At 43.9% G+C, this 15794-nt stretch overlaps 1 protein-coding gene across 35 annotated transcripts in view; it reads left to right on the plus strand.

Annotated features, from left to right (window-relative positions):
• Nucleotides 1–15794, plus strand: part of KCNMA1 (potassium calcium-activated channel subfamily M alpha 1) — a 717583-nt gene that overhangs the window by 556205 nt on the left and 145584 nt on the right. For all 35 annotated transcript variants that reach the window (XM_032839333.1, XM_032839342.1, XM_032839358.1 and 32 more), the window contains exons 15-16: nucleotides 2478–2587; nucleotides 15281–15349. In XM_032839333.1, coding sequence (XP_032695224.1) covers nucleotides 2478–2587; nucleotides 15281–15349 — 179 coding nt within the window. The remainder of the gene's footprint in view (nucleotides 1–2477; nucleotides 2588–15280; nucleotides 15350–15794) is intronic.

Here is a 15794-nt window from a genome sequence, read left to right on the forward strand (position 1 = left end):
TCTAGATTAGCCACAAAGACAAAACCTGTAGGAAAAAAAGTATGGGGAAAAAATCAATAAAAGTCAGGTATATCTGGTCAGATATAACGTAGCTAGACATATCTGGTGCTTTTTCCAGCAGAGAGAAAAATATAGGAAAATAAATACCAGTTTAAGTAAGGTTTAATTGGCACCTGGAATAGGACCTGAGATACTGGATATGCTTGATACATATTTGCTGAATGAATTAATGAATATTTGCCGTGTTCAAAACAAACATGAATAATATTGTTATCCTGCAAATCTTAGTTTCTACTTAGTAAAAATGTTTAATGATTAACCTACAATAAAAATTGGTCAAAAGAGTAGTTCCGTTAGGACACATAGGCATGAAAATACTGACCATAATTAAAAGACCCATGTTAAAACTATATTAACTGAGGAATACAACCAACAGTCAATAATAATTGAGATAAAAGTTCGTATTTTCACTGTTTTTGAAAATTAACTGTAAAAGTAGCAACACAAATAGCACATTATAAAAGGGAGTATCTCTGCTGAAAGATTAGGCTGAATTATTCCATTTCAAAAATACTATTTTCCCATAAAGCTCTACCATGAGGATTTATAATTGGCAAGTCCTCACATAAGTATCCTATTTACCAATAAAACAAATTATGATACTATAATGCCCCAAATATTCTGTACTTCAGTTTATTTACTAATGCAGACTAAGCTGTCTTCAAATTAGTTAGAATTAATGACCTTTGCTTATAAAGTCAGAAATATCTTTTATTTGAAAAAAAAAGTTGAACTCTTAGGATTCAGGGAAATTAAAAAGTTTATGCTTAGTTAAACACATTCCAGTTCATTTTTAAAATCATACAGTTTAGCAGTAGAAATGGTTGAGTGCCTTTTTTTTAAGGACCCCACTCTGGGGAAGACCAATTTGTAGATAAACAACCCATACCCAGCAGCATTGCATAGCTAATGTCTAATGTGTGGGAGTAGGTTAGAAGCAGCTCAAACTAATGAGGTTAACCCCATACTCTAATCATCCAGACTTGCGCAAAGCAGACAAATAGCGTAGAAGCAGGGAGCGTTCAATTTATTTCTAACTCTTTCCTGCCTTCTTTGTATTCCAGAATGTCACCAAGTACCTGGTCGGTGTTCATTTCCCACTGTTTCCAAGTCTCTTTCAACTTCCAGCATTGCATTTCCCTAGTGAAGTGACTATTGGGCCATAGGCAAAAAGAGTTTTAATTCAACATCAGCACAAGATGTTGTAAAAAGTCACTTCCTGTTGGCTGGAGAGCTCTCATCTCCCCCCCGCCCACCACACACACACTTATGTACACAGTAGAGGTGTACGTGGGAGGCTGCAGACTCCCAGGGACCACACAGCCTGCCTGCCTTGGGAATCCTGAGCTCCCTGAGCTCCCAGAGGGACTCAGCATTCTTGTTGTTCTTCACTTTATAATTTTTAAAGATCAATTCCAATGTAAAATCCTTCCAGAAGTGCTTAGCATGAAGAGAGTTGTTAAGAAAACCATTTGAGATTGATTAATTAGAAGAAATTTTAAAAAACCACACATTTTAATGAGATATGGAGTAAGACCTCTCTGAAACTACATTTTACTTTTTGTGATATTCAAAGTGTGGTTGGAAAAATCTTTTTTCCCCCAAAGTAGAAATATACATTGTTTTATTGTTTTATACACACACACACACACACACACACACGTGCACACACACATGCGCACACACATTTATTGTAAAAGTCTTCAGATAACAGAAATCTCTAGAGAAAAGTGTCATTCTACCATTCAGATAACAATGGTTAGTGTTTTGGTATAAAGTTTTCTAGTTTTTCTTTGGCTTTACAAGCACTCAGATAATTATAGGTTATTTATTTATTTATTTTTAGTACGGTCAGACTATCAGCAATATTTAGTCACATGTCTTTTTATATCATTTCTATATGAACAGATACACATTTTCGCCATAATTTTTAATTGTTTCTTTGTATTCCATTGAAAAATGTACCATTTGTGGTTATTTCCAATTTCTCCTTAAAAGGATGTTCTACAAATGTCTACATATGTCTATCTGTTTCTTTGCTATGAACACTTGAAATGAAATTGTTGTGTCAAGGAACATGTACTTTACAATTTTTTGTTAACAGTTGCAAAATTGCTCTCTAGAAAAATTGTATCGATTTACCTGTCGACCAGTATTGTGGGTGAGTGCCTTTGCCTCCACACCCTTGGGAATCATACAGGTTGGAAAAGAGTGGTGCTTTAGAGGACATGACCTTCCTTTCTATGAGCTTAGGGTCATAGCAAGCTTGCTGTAGATGGTGTGGTTGTGTTCCTGGTTGCTGAAGATTATTGCCATCCCATAACTAGGGCATTCATTCATTGGCCAAATGGTAAACTCTGGTTTCCCTTTTATGGTGTGCTGTCATACCTTAAACCTCCTGTGTTCTTCTCTCCTAGATTGAGGAAGACACGTGGCAGAAATATTACTTGGAAGGAGTCTCAAATGAAATGTACACAGAATATCTCTCCAGTGCCTTCGTGGGTCTGTCCTTCCCTACCGTTTGTGAGTAAGTGAACATTCACCATGTGCTCTTTGGCCCTCAGGGATGTTTAAGGTGGCCCTTGCAGAAAAGACTCCTCATCTCTGCCCAACACGGTCAGGGTACTCAACAACTACCAAGGATATCCTGTGTGCTCCATCTTATGTGGTGAGCAGGAAGGTGGGTCAGTATGTGGTTCCTGCCTTGGGGATTTCACTGGCCCTGCTCTTTCCTGTAGCTCTGAGAACCTTATGCTTAGATCCATCATTTGCCTTAAATTATGCACTACAGTTTTCCTGCATGTCTTAAATTTGGCTTCTGCCACGTAGGACACAATTATGAAGGGTGCTAGGAACCCATGTTTCTGATTTTATCAGGATGAAAACAAATCTTGCTAGCCACTTGATGAAATGAATTTTAATATTTTCCAGTCAAATCAGATAGTAGAGCTATCAGAGAAGCCATTATTTGAAGCACGTTCATGATCTGTGGAGAAAATGTGGGACCAAATACGTGGAAGGGAACCTTGAGATAGCCCTTAGTAATTTAGCCCCTAATACGGACAACCGGCATGTTATGACAATGAGAGGGCTTAGCTTCTCCTTGTGTTGGCTCAGGGGGAGGGATTTGAGCAAAACGCAGCCCCAGCCTGCCATGGCTTCTCCAAGTAAAGTAGATGACCATCTAAGGGATATGGCCTCAAGAGTTCTAAGGGTTCCAGGACCCGAGAAACTTGCATCGTGATGATGCCTCAGATTTCCCACTTAGAATCTCAGATGTTGGGTGTAAGTCAAACAGGGGCTTTGTCCCCTGTGGAAACACAGACTCCCTGGGAATGCTGAAACATCAAGCCCGATCCACTGACACTTCAGCAAAAGACTTGATAACCTCAGTCTCACTGATAAAGACTGGGAAGAAAGGGGATCTGGGAACCCACTAGCCTGAGGAAGAAAAGCTGTTCCCTTGAGCTGTCTGGATGCCTACAAACAAAACCCATCTTCTGGAAGGGAAGGTCTGAAGGCCATAGTGCTGGGGGCCCTTGGCTCCTCTGTCTTAGAGCTTTGTGCTCTGTGCACAGCAGAGAGAGGATGGAGCACCTGGGATCTTGGTGTTTGCCTGGAGACTCCTGTCAGTGAACACAGCAGGTGTACACTATCTGTCTCTGGGCCCAGACCCTAAGCAATCCAAAATGGTCTGGCTGTTTACTGAAATTTCTCACCCTGTCTCTAAGCGAAAGTTTAAATGCTAAATGGACTGGAAAAGTGAATAGGTAATTGATTCGGAAGGAGTTATTTTCTGAAAATGGATGCCCTATTGTAACTCCCATGTGCTCCTTTCTTTTAGAGCTATTTCTCTTTCTGCCACAGAAAGAAGTTAACCGTTCATAGGCATTGGGTCCTGGAACATTGAGGCTGTCCCAGGGGATTTTCTCCACCTTGGAATTTGGCCTGCCTGGGATAGAAAGCCCGGGAGAATTCAGAACATTTAATAGAAGCTGGTTCTATTAAAAAAAAAACAAACCAAACCAAACACTTGAGACTTCCTATATGATGTAGGGGTGGCCTGAGCACCCTGCAAAGGCGCCAATGCCCAGAGGGGTCCTATGGTGCAGGGGGCATTAGCAGGGGAGGTGTGTAAAGATGTGCTCCTTGACTGTTGATTTTCCCTGGCTTGCCCACTGTGTATGTCTACTATGAGTGCTTCCTTTGAAGCCTGCATTCCCACTGCTTCTCTTATTCTGCTCCTGGGAACCAAGTCAGTTCATTTTTTGAGTATTAACCTGGAGGGTTAGAACCACTCTCCCTGGAGGCTGTAACTGGGATCCCACAAGGTACATCGGACTCGCAGATTTGCCCCACACCGTGTTTCAGGTCTTCAAGTGAGTTGCCAATATTTCAAAATAGAGATGTTTCACATAAAAACGAGATGTCTGGCATCTCTCGAGTATCTGAGGAGCCAACACAGGACTTGCATTTCCACCGGCTGCTGACTGGCTCCAGTTTGTTAGAAGGAAGGGTTAAGTGTGGGTCCTCCCCTCTCTGATGCCTTAAACCCGGGGCATCGATATCGCAGGCCTGGCCCCGTAGACCCGTGAGTTTGCCGACTCTGACACACTGGGTGGTGTGAGATTTCCTTGCCCTTCGGAGCCAGCTCAAGAGCTGGACCCCAGCGGCTGCTGGTTTTGATTGATTTTCCCATTTAGAACATGTTGTGAGGAGGAGAGTATCTTTCAGACACACCTTGTTGTCCGACAATTTCATATTTGTTCAGCACGGCTTCTGGAATGGAAAAAAAAAAAAAACCAAACCCAAACTTCTGATGTGAGTGAGAAAGTGTTCAACTTAGTGCTATTATTCGTTCAGCACAATGATACAACAGAGGTAGGGATGATCAATAAAGAAAGGACATTTAATGAGATTTAGGAACATCCCAAAACATTGACGCTCTCCTCAAGCATTTGATTATCTGGAGGCTTAATTATCTGTGTTTTCTACTTTAAATTAAAGAAAAGCCATAACTCAAAGTTACCAGCAGTTTAATGATAACACTCTTCAATTCAGGTTAATTAAAGCACAGCTGTAATTAGACTGTAGTGCTGTATATCACCAGGCTGGCGCGTAAGTATTTTCATTACAGTAAGAATTGGCTATTCAATTTCAAGATGACAAAAAGGACTCCAAAATATATTTTAAGCTGGTTCATGTAGAAGAAAAAAGAATTGGGGAATATTCTGGGTACAATAAAGCACAGATAAAATATACAGATTTTCAGAGCGGTTTCTGTAATTATGCGCCGCATTAAAACAATATGCAGCCAATAATGTCTTAAAGCATGAAAAGAAATAAATTTGCTCTTCCCCTGGGCCAGCAGAACTCTCCCTTTCACTGAATAGGAAAGCCTGGAGTTTTCTCAGAAGCTGGGAGAGCCTTCCCCGCTCCCCCCTTTTTTTAAAGATTTCATTTTTCTATGTATTGGAGAGAGAAAGGGTGTGTGCAAGTGGGGTGGGAAGGGGCAGAGGGAAAGGGAGAGAGAGAATCTTAAGCAGCTTCACACCCAGCGAGGAGCTCAATCTCAGGACCCCGAGATCATGACCTGAGCTGAAACTAAGAGTCGGATGTTTAACGGACTGAGCCACCTAGGGGCCACAGGAGAGCTGTTTCATGAAAAGATAAGGGAACAGGATCCATGAATGGATTTTGAAGTCATTTCCCCAGAGAACCGAATGGGGCAGAGGGGAAAGGCAGGAGGGACAGAAGGGCCCCCACCAGGCAAGCTTTTTACAGATTTTTACAGATTTCAAGGCTGTTCTCTCCTGGCCAGGTGGGACCCATACCAGCTGTATCCTTGGACTTTTCTGCACCAGCCTTTTTGGCTTCACTGTCTGTATCAGCAGAAGATGCAACTTTGTTCCAAAACCAGCCACTCATTTAGACAAAATGCAGTATTATTTCTAAATATTTCATTTATATTTTCTCATTTTATCTTCACAACAATCTTGTGGTTTATGTTAATATCACTGTTCTGGCTTATCCTGATGGGGACGCTAAAACTCAGAGGATGTGGGTGCCCCTCCAAAGCCACCTAGCACCCAAGCAATGGAGCCAGGATTCTGATGATGGGTCTGCATAATTGAGAGCAGTTTGGGGTAGCTGCTAGATGAAAGCCACCTAATTAAGAATCTCCCGGGGAGCTTACTAAATGGAGAGATTTCTAGGCTTCAGCTCTAGATTTCAATATCTTTTCCCACCTCTCTTCTTCCCCCCATTTTGTACTTTTTACAAGCAAGACAGGTGATTCTGATCCAAAGTCTGATGACTAGGGCCCCTCCCCCACCTCCTGCCACCACCACCACTCACCTCATCCTTCCACACCACGGGCTGGAGTAAACTCCCCTAGTTCCCCACTTTTTTTTTTTTTTAAAGATTTTATTTATTTATCTGACAGAGAGATCACAAGTAGGCAGAGAGGCAGGCAGAGAGAAAGGAGGAAGCAGGCTCCCTGCTGGGCAGAGAGCCCGATGTGGGGCTCGATCCCAGGACCCTGGGATCATGACCTGAGCTGAAAGCAGAGGCTTTAACCCACTGAGCCACCCAGGCGCCCCCCCTCGTTCCCCACTTTGGGCTCAGTCAATGGAATGTTTCTCTCCGATTTTAGCCAAATTATAGAATTAGAGGTGGGCCACATGTCACAAGCTTGCCACCATTCCAGCTTCACGTGGGGTGTTCTACAACGTCCAGGGAGGTAGGATGAGTCTACACACGACCACACCAGGCAGACCACTGACAGCTCTGCCCTCTTCCCATGCCTAATCCAAATCAGTATAGGAAGAAGGCATTGGGGTACTGAGCCCCGTAATACTGAAAGTCACTTGAAGCTGGAGCGAACAGATCCGTGCCAAGTGCCAAGAAGCCTAGGGGAAACCAGTACAAGTCAGAACACAGCCCTCGAAGATCCCGCTTGATCTTGTTGGTGACCATGGTGGGCCTGTCCTGGACCTTTCCCAGGATGCCCTTAGATGTTCCTTTTAAGAACCAGCAACTTCTGAGCATCTCCCCTTCATGTCGCGTAGCTGGCTTGCCCCTGGGTTTGTGTGATAGTATGATCAAGGCAGAGGAGCTTTGGGATCTGAAGAGAAGGTTTCTGAACACCAGAATAACACCTGCTCACTTTCCCTCCCACTCCCCACCATCCCCAGGGAAACAAGTGACTGTGAAAGGTGCAAGGGGCCAATGCCAAGCCTATAGGAAGTGAGGAGCTGGGATATGAGGCCATGGTTGCCACTGAAGGGTCTTGGTTTTGCATGGGTCCCATAGTAGGATGCTCCTTAATGTCACTGAGTGTGACCCATGGAGTTGCAAAGGCCCAGGCTCAAACCTGCATTTCAGCTACTTGGTGGATGTGTCATTTGGGACCAGATATTTGATTTCTGCATACCTCCTTCCTTTGATGGTGACCAGCTGCCTGACTTTGGACTTGAAATAGACATATTACTTATCTCTCAATGCTAGCTAATATCCTTTTTCCTTTTCCCACCTCTCTTCTTCCCACCACCTGTCCTGCCCCATCCAGACAATGTAAATAACAAGAAAGAAAGGGACACATTGTGACATTTCGGGTTATATTTACTCTTACCCTTTAGAAAAGTCCTGCCAATCAACTAGATACGGAATGAACTTAGGATATCTGTGCCATTGTGCCAGGCATGGCACCATCTAGAGAAACCTATAATTAGATCTAATAAAGTACATACACATTAAAAGATTAATAACAATACTTATAATGACAAATAAAGAACTGGGTTTCTCTGCAGTGGCTGCCTTCAGACAGTTTGCACTCTGGCTAAGGAAAATGATACCCATCCTCAGGGGGAACTAAGCACCCATAAGCGCTTGAGGAATAAGTGCTTGATGGGTGCACATACTAGAAGACAGAGGCTGAGAGCTACAGGGGGAGAGAGAGCTTCCTATAGACTGGGGGTGATAAGAGAGGCTTCCTGGAAGAGATGACACTTGAGCTGTGCCTTTTTAGGAGATTGGATTCAGAGAGGGAATAAAGAGGGAAGAGGGAGTTCTCAGTAGTGGGCAGTCAGGAATCTGGGAGCCACACCCAGGTCTCTGAGATTTTCCAAGGAGAGCAAACTGATTTCTCCTTTGGATGGGAGAAGGAGACAAATCGATTTTTTTTTTTTTTTGGACGTGTGATGTTTTCAGGGGGAAACAGCGATAGTGTTATTATCATAAGAACTGTAAATGTGAGGATGTATCCCCACTCCCTCCAAATAAGAAAGTGAGGGCAGAGAGGAGAAGAGAGTGGTAGGGAAGGAAGAGCAGGAGGAAACCACAGGTTCTGAGTCTAGTTTGCTGCAAGAACACCACCTACCAGGGCCTGAATCTCACACCGAGGGTATTAGTCAGTCATTCATCACGTGCAAAAATAAAACCTTAATTGTATCAGGTTTTACAGCTAAGAGGGATTAGGACAAAAGATGTATTTAAAATACAGTGTGTCTCTCTCTGTCCCCCTGCAGCTGATGGAGCAGTTAAAATTCATATTCCATGTGGAGTATTTAATGCCTGGGTAACCAGGGGGCCTCCGGTCAGATCTTCGCTGGGCCAAACGGCAGGAGTCCTGCCCTCAGTCCAGGTGCAAGGACGCTTCTGCGCTGGTTTAAGACCATCTGGGGGCTAGAGGGGGATTCTCTGTCCCCTCATCCACCTGCATACAGGACCCCTAACGAAGAAGAAAATGAGGCTTTCATGCTGTGTTGTTTTGCATGGACAGATCTTTCCAGTGAAACCCCTGGAGGAAAATCCAAGACCGCCTGGAGAAAGCCGGGTCTCCTGTACAATGAAAACTACAGCTAGTTTCACTTGAATTCTATGACACCATTAGATTTTAGAGAAAGACTTTTGAATCTGAACACGGAAAGGAGACAAGCTGGCAAACCTGATTATTATGTAATGGATTTATCTAGCCAGTCTGCAGAAATGAGCATTTTATGAGTATCTGTGGAGGGGCTCACGTCTTGTCTTTAAAAAATATTTCTCCTCAAAAAACTGGCCCTATCTTCCAATTACTTGGGGGGGGGTGGTTACTGTAATTAAGACAACATATATGAACCCAGACGGGAGTACGATATTATGATTATGATTATTTTCTACTACAGGGACCCAGAGTTGACCAGTAATCTTCCTACATCTTAGGGAATAAACAAATGACCCTCAAGTCTGTTAAGACTTGTAACCAATGACTATAGAGACAGTGGTATGTCTAGAATTCTCTGCAGGAGTGTCAAGGAGGCAGTCCGGTTGGAAATGGGATGCTAGGGGCTTGACTTGATGTTTGGTACACATAACACACACACAGTTTACATTTTGTTTCCCACTAGTAATAATAGCAAAGCTTTCTAAAATGCATTTATTCATATTTTAGGCAAATATCAATTGTCCATATCAAAGAATATAATTATTTCTAATTTCAAGTGTCTCAGGTGTGCTAGTGGAGATACTGTGAGCATGTGTGTGTGTGTGAGGGCAGGGCTGTGCTGAAGCCTTCCCCACCCCACCTCTATCAGAGCTATTGGGAAATGAAATCCGAACAACATCCCCACGAGCATTTTAAATCACTTTCTTTTTTCTTGCTCCTGCGTCTTATAAATCCTGCTGGTTCAAATTTCCTTTAACTAGATGTTTCCATTTCAAGAGCCTATCATTTTAAATCAAAGCTCCTAAATGTGACTCTTTTCCCTTCTAACCCCTAAATGCTAAAGATCTGGTTTCCCAATGTGCAGCATTTACATGAGGCATCTGTTCTGATGCTGTGCTTCAGCCTGACATTGCCAGGGTCCCTCTGGATAACTGAAGAGGGCCCCACCCTTCGGGGAGAGGAACTGAGTTTGGAGGCCACCATGCGGGCACCTCTTCTCTCCTCATGCTGTCACTCCTGGGCGACCCATCTTCAACAGCCCCAAACAACATCTTTGCGTACCCTTCTTGAGCACATTCAAAGGCGCAGGCTCTACGAAGGGTTTCTCTGCTTGATTCACATCAGCAAGCAATCTTTCTAGTCAAGGGGGCTGATTTAATGGCAAGAACGATTTATATCCCTCTAGGTAGGTAGAAACAGTTGGCCTCTAATTCTTAAGAGCCTTTGTTCAGGAACATCTGGGTTGAAACTACTGTAGTTAACAGATGATGCTAGCAGTAAAAAAAAAAAAAAAATAGGCATTATATAATGTCATTGTCAAATTTGGTAGGCCTCTACTTAATAATTATCAAGAAAGCAATCTAACTTGTTATTACAACAGTTTTATTGCAGATTGCTGGTTTAAGACCTTTTTGTGACAAGTGACATTTTTTTTCTGGGAAAAGTCATTTCTTTTCCCCTGTAATTATTTTCACAACCAGCAACGACTTCCTGCTTTGGACATATTGGGACATTTTATTTTGGAAACCAAGAATTAAATTGCAGCTAACTGTTTAGCACACTGCAAAGGCTTTCTTGGTTCTTTCTTATGCCCTCCCTTGCCCTGAGCCCCTTTCTTACCCTGCTCCAGTCCGTTGCATGTGCAGACACTGAGTAAAGCCCTAAGAAGGACTCTAAGAACTGGATGAGCAAAGCCCATTTTGCTTTACCAAAAACAATGGTGTTGATGATACAGGTCAGTATTTCATCTCGGGACATCAAATCTGAGTAATCTGAAGACATGTTCTGGGGGAGTAAACCCCTTGCAGCAGGAGCTATGGAGAGTCTCAAGGACAAAGTGCTGTCTGGAACTTAGAATTATATTTACATTTTGGCATATTGATTCGAGGCAAATGTTAGATTCCCAGAACATATCACCACTATTACTTCTTTTGACATCCTTCTTTTCCAATCTCTCTGCTTCTCACGGACAAATTAAGAGGCATCTTGTTGCATAATTCGATGCTCAACTCCCCAACCTTCTCTGCTTAGAGTTTCCTAGTTGGTTACTTTATCTCTTAATGTGGGCTCCCAGCAAGTCAGGAGATTCTGCCCTCCATTCTTTCATACATTTATTTAATCAGCATGCATTGAATGCTTACTTTTTGCACTTTGCAAAATGCTGGGGAGAGAAAGCATGCATCTTACCGAGAAGAGCTCCACTCGAGGGCAGAGAGGTGAGTAAACAACTGATTATCGCACCACACACCGGTGCCCTGTTCACTGGCCTTGCTCTGTTCTTACCTCCTGGCACCTGTGCTTCAGCTTTAAGCCCCGATCCCTGGACATTGGCTAACTCTCTGTGGCAGGATCTAGCTGAAAACTGTCTCTAGCAGAGCAGAGACATAGTGCAAGATTTGTGTTTTGTGGACGTGCAGAAGGTTACTTGTTACAGCAGGGATTAAAAACGTAGGTGCCTCTAGGGGGCAGGAGTGAGCCACAAAGAGTGAAGACTGAAGGGGCAGGAGCATTGGGGAGTGCTGGGGACTGTAGCATATTGAAGAGCTTGTGTCCCTTCCAGAGGGAGCCAGTGCTTCAAAGCTCCAGTCCCTTTTAGCCAGACAGAAGTGTCTGCAGTGTGGCCATTTATGATTTATCAAGGAAAGCTGAAAGGCTAGTTTTTTAGCCTTTTTATGAGATCACCTATTAGTATCTAATTCTGGGTTTTCAAAAAGGCTATGCTGACCGAGACACCATGCTGGTCTTCTGGCCACCATCTCATTTGCTTTGTTCTTATAAGAAGCATTTGTGTAGCACAGTGCATTGAGATTTGATTTCCACTTTTGGCCTTTCTTCCCAAAGGCCATTTGACCTGGAGCAAGTTGCCCCTTGTTGGACCTCAGTCTGTCACCTCTATGAGAAGGGCAGCCCCCACTAGTCTTGAAGGGCCTGAATTTCATAATCCATGGGGTGGCGCTGTTTGCATATAATCACTTCCTGGACATCACTCTGTCCTCTCCATCCCTTTGGCCAGTGAGTAAAGGTTGGGTTTGGGTCAAAGAGCTTCTTAAAATGAGGCATCTATAAAGCCATATGGAATCATCTCAGATATGGATTTGGAAGTTATGAAAGAGGACTCAGATCTCCTGGTCCACTGTGCTAGGCTAAGGAATGTGCACAAGACTGTGTAAATTTTATTGACTTTCCTGCATTAGAAAGCTCCTCTTTTTATATCGAGTTGGTAAATGGCGTCATAGTGCCTAGAAAGACATAATGCACCATTACTGTGGACTACATTTTTGCTTCTACCAACAAGATCAGGTCGTTAAAAGCAATTAAGATCCATGATCCCTTGAACCACAGAGTCCCAAATCAGGGTGACCAGTCACTCATGGGATGTCAGCGTATTGGCCTCTTCATGATCTCTGCTAAATTAAGATGGGCCTTCTCCTTGAGATTTTGGCATTTAGTTGCTATTTACATTAGAAAGTGGTTACCTAATCTGGTAATTTGGTTCAACAAATATTGCATAAGCCATCTGATATTTTAAACAATTTAAGCTCCAGGAGTAACAGCCCCATAAAGGGTGCGTGTTAGCAGTGCTTTATGGAACATAAATTAAGAAGAGCATTTTTCCAGCTGTAGTTGGATACTTGAGTTGGTGTTTCAGCAAACTGCATAATCAGCACAAAGCCCAGGTCATTAGAGTCCGCTGGCAGGAATCAGCAAACCTGCAAATCACCAGGAGAGCCCAAATACGCCTAGATGAAGTGGTCTTTGAAATCTGACTGTCTGTTGAAAGTAATACGGGAGACTGTGACCTCATATGTAGAGGTGAGCAATTGGTCTTATTTCCACTGGCGAGTACGAGGCATTCACCAACCTCATTGCTTTTCTATTTGCAACCAGCTAAAGGCCTCCCGTTTCACTTAGAGTAAACCACAGACTGGCAGGCTTGTTGCTGTGGCCAGCGGTCTTCACAAACTTGCTCCTGCCTAGCTCCCTGCCCTAATCACTGTCCCTTGTGTGACTTTCCTCACTCAGCTGCAGTCTAGTTGTCCTTGTTGCTGATCTTCAGACACCTTGAGTTCCTTCCTGCCTCAGGACCCTTGCACTTGCTGCTTTCATTCCCTGGAAAGATTTTTTTGCCAGATCCTTTAATTGCCTGCCTCTTCTCCTCAACTCCTGCACTCTGTGCTCTAGTTTACGTTCTCAGGATGGTCCCTCTGGACGCCTGCAGAGAATACCCCTTCCCAGTCACTGTTTTTTTGGTTGGGTTTGTTGTTGTTATTGTTGTTTAATTGGAGTAGAGTTGACACACAATGCTACCTTAGCTTCATGTATATAACCTAATGATTGGACAATTCTGTTATGTTATGTTCACCACAGGTGGGGCCTCCATCTATCATTACACATCACTGTGACAATACCATTGAGTGTACTCCCCATGCTGTGCCTTTCATCCCCTGCCTCATTTAGACCATACCTAGAAGCCTGGACCTCCCACTCCCCTTCACCCATGTTGCCCATTCCCTTCCAACCCTCTCCTACAGCAACCATCATTTGTTTTCCATATTTATGGGTCTTCCCAGTTACTGTTTGTCCTCTTAGGTTGTTCTGTTTTCTGCATCGTGCTTTTCCTCATCTGGAAATTTATCATTTATTCAGTTGTATATTTGCTTATTATCTATCTTTCCCAGTACAAAATAGGTTTCCCCAGAGTTAAAGGTGTATATCCTTCCGGATACTAGTTGGGGACCTTGGACAAGTTACATGGGCTTTCTGAGCCTCAGGTTCATCACCTGTAATATAGAGATAGCTGTCGAAGTCACAAAAACTGGGGCCATCTCTCCCTCTCAGGGATATTGTGGGGATTAAATGAGAGCACCAGGAATGGTCCCACCTTGTGACCCCATGCAACCTCCCCCTTATAGTGCTGCAACTCAGTAATCAACTCACTTCTCAACCTGTCAGTCAGACAATGTTTCATTATCCAAAAAGTCCTTAAGACATATGCTCATTATAGAAACTTGTCATATATAATGTAATCCTTTTCTCTTTGTGCTTTTATTTCTGTGAGTATATAAATATATGTTTTCACCAAATCATATCACATTATTTACATGTTTGTACCTGTATAATATTATTTATTAATCTTAGACTTTGAATATTTTCCAAAAAGTCATTTTGAATGCTAAAACTATATTGTACCATACTTTACTTGACCATTGCTTTATTATTGGACATTTAGGTTGCCCTTTTTTTTTTTTTTTTACTTTGCATAAATATTATTACCTTGAACATCTTTGTGCATGAATACTTCACTGGCCCTTTTGTTATTTTCTTAGAACCCCAGTGAGGGGAAATCATGTGATTATTGAGCTTCTTTGTGTCTGTGGTTCCCTGTGCAGCACAATGGGGAATTCCGCATAAACCCCAACCTCTTAAGGAAGCCACACTGGTAGAGGAGATGGCTTTCAGGCACAGACTGCCATGGGGAGCAGCCATAGCCAGTATGCAGCTGAGGAAGGGCTGAAGGAGGTGGTGGCAGACAAGGGCACTGGGTGGGTTCTGGGAATGGAAAGCCAGGGGCGAGGGGGTCTGCAGATGAGTTGCACAGAAGGCTAGATTTGATGGGGGTTTGAAGGATGGGTCAGGAGAAGAGAAAGCACTTGGGGTGTAGGGATCATCTCCATGAAGGCATGGAGGCAGGAATGAGCCAGCTTCAGAGCAGGCTGGGCTGAGGACGAGAGCCCCGGATGAGAGCCCCAGGCAGAGGAGGTGAGGCAATGTGGATGCGGCCAGGAGTCCCGGTGCCCACAGTCATGTGCTGGGCAGTTACATGGAGGCTAAGGATTATTACCATCATTCTGAGCACACAGGGGTCTGCTCAGAACAACAATATGAGCCATTTGTACAAAAGACTGAAATGGAATCCAAATAATAGGTCCAGCTGCTCCAAATACCTCCCTCCCCCTGCAGTTAACATTTTACTACCCGACCGAGCAACTAATGAATCTGGCCCAGCATAAATCCCCAGGCACAAATCCCTGCTTGGGGTCTGTGTCTAGACATCCAGACCCGAGTGCAATTTGCACTTTGAACATTCAGCGCCTTATCACTTGCGAGAAATCAGGTTTAATGGGGAGGATGGGGAGGTGTCGCTCCCACCCCCTCTCTTTGGCACAGTGACTGTGGAATGAGGGTCCCCGGCATAATGAGTGCATCAGGTGATGGAGAGGTCGTAATTGTGTTTGTTATGTGGCTCTGGCCGTTCAGAAGCACTGACGGGGAGGTTTCTCCATCTCATTGCAGGCTGTGTTTTGTGAAGCTCAAGCTCCTGATGATAGCCATTGAGTACAAGTCTGCCAACCGGGAGAGCCGGTAAGTTTGCTGCAGCCCAGCGGCCGGCTGACATGCACGAGCCGGTGAGAGTGCTCTTGGAGTGCTCCATCCACCCGCTTCTTTCCTACGCGTTATTGATGTGCTTGGGCCCCTGATGTGACCCATCTCTGACACATCTCAGGGCATGCCCAACCAGATACCGTCACCTTTATGGCAGACCCACCTGGCATCCCAAGCCCACTGGGCATTCGGAAAATGTTTCTCCAGAGGAAAGGGATGAGGCATCCTGATCGCCACCTGATCAGCCCAAGTGATACTTTTCACCCTCTCTACACAAAACCAGGGACAGGGCCTGTCCTCAAACCCCATTTACTGCCATGATCTCAAAGCAGGTGGATTCTGGCCCCCTTCACATCAGGGATGGGGCAGGACCGTGATGGGATGCACCAGCTCTCTTGATAGCCAAATTACAAGCAACCTATTG

This window comes from Lontra canadensis, unplaced genomic scaffold, assembly GCF_010015895.1.
Source record: "Lontra canadensis isolate GAN:19392208 unplaced genomic scaffold, GSC_riverotter_1.0 scaffold3, whole genome shotgun sequence".
NCBI lineage: Eukaryota > Metazoa > Chordata > Mammalia > Carnivora > Mustelidae > Lontra > Lontra canadensis.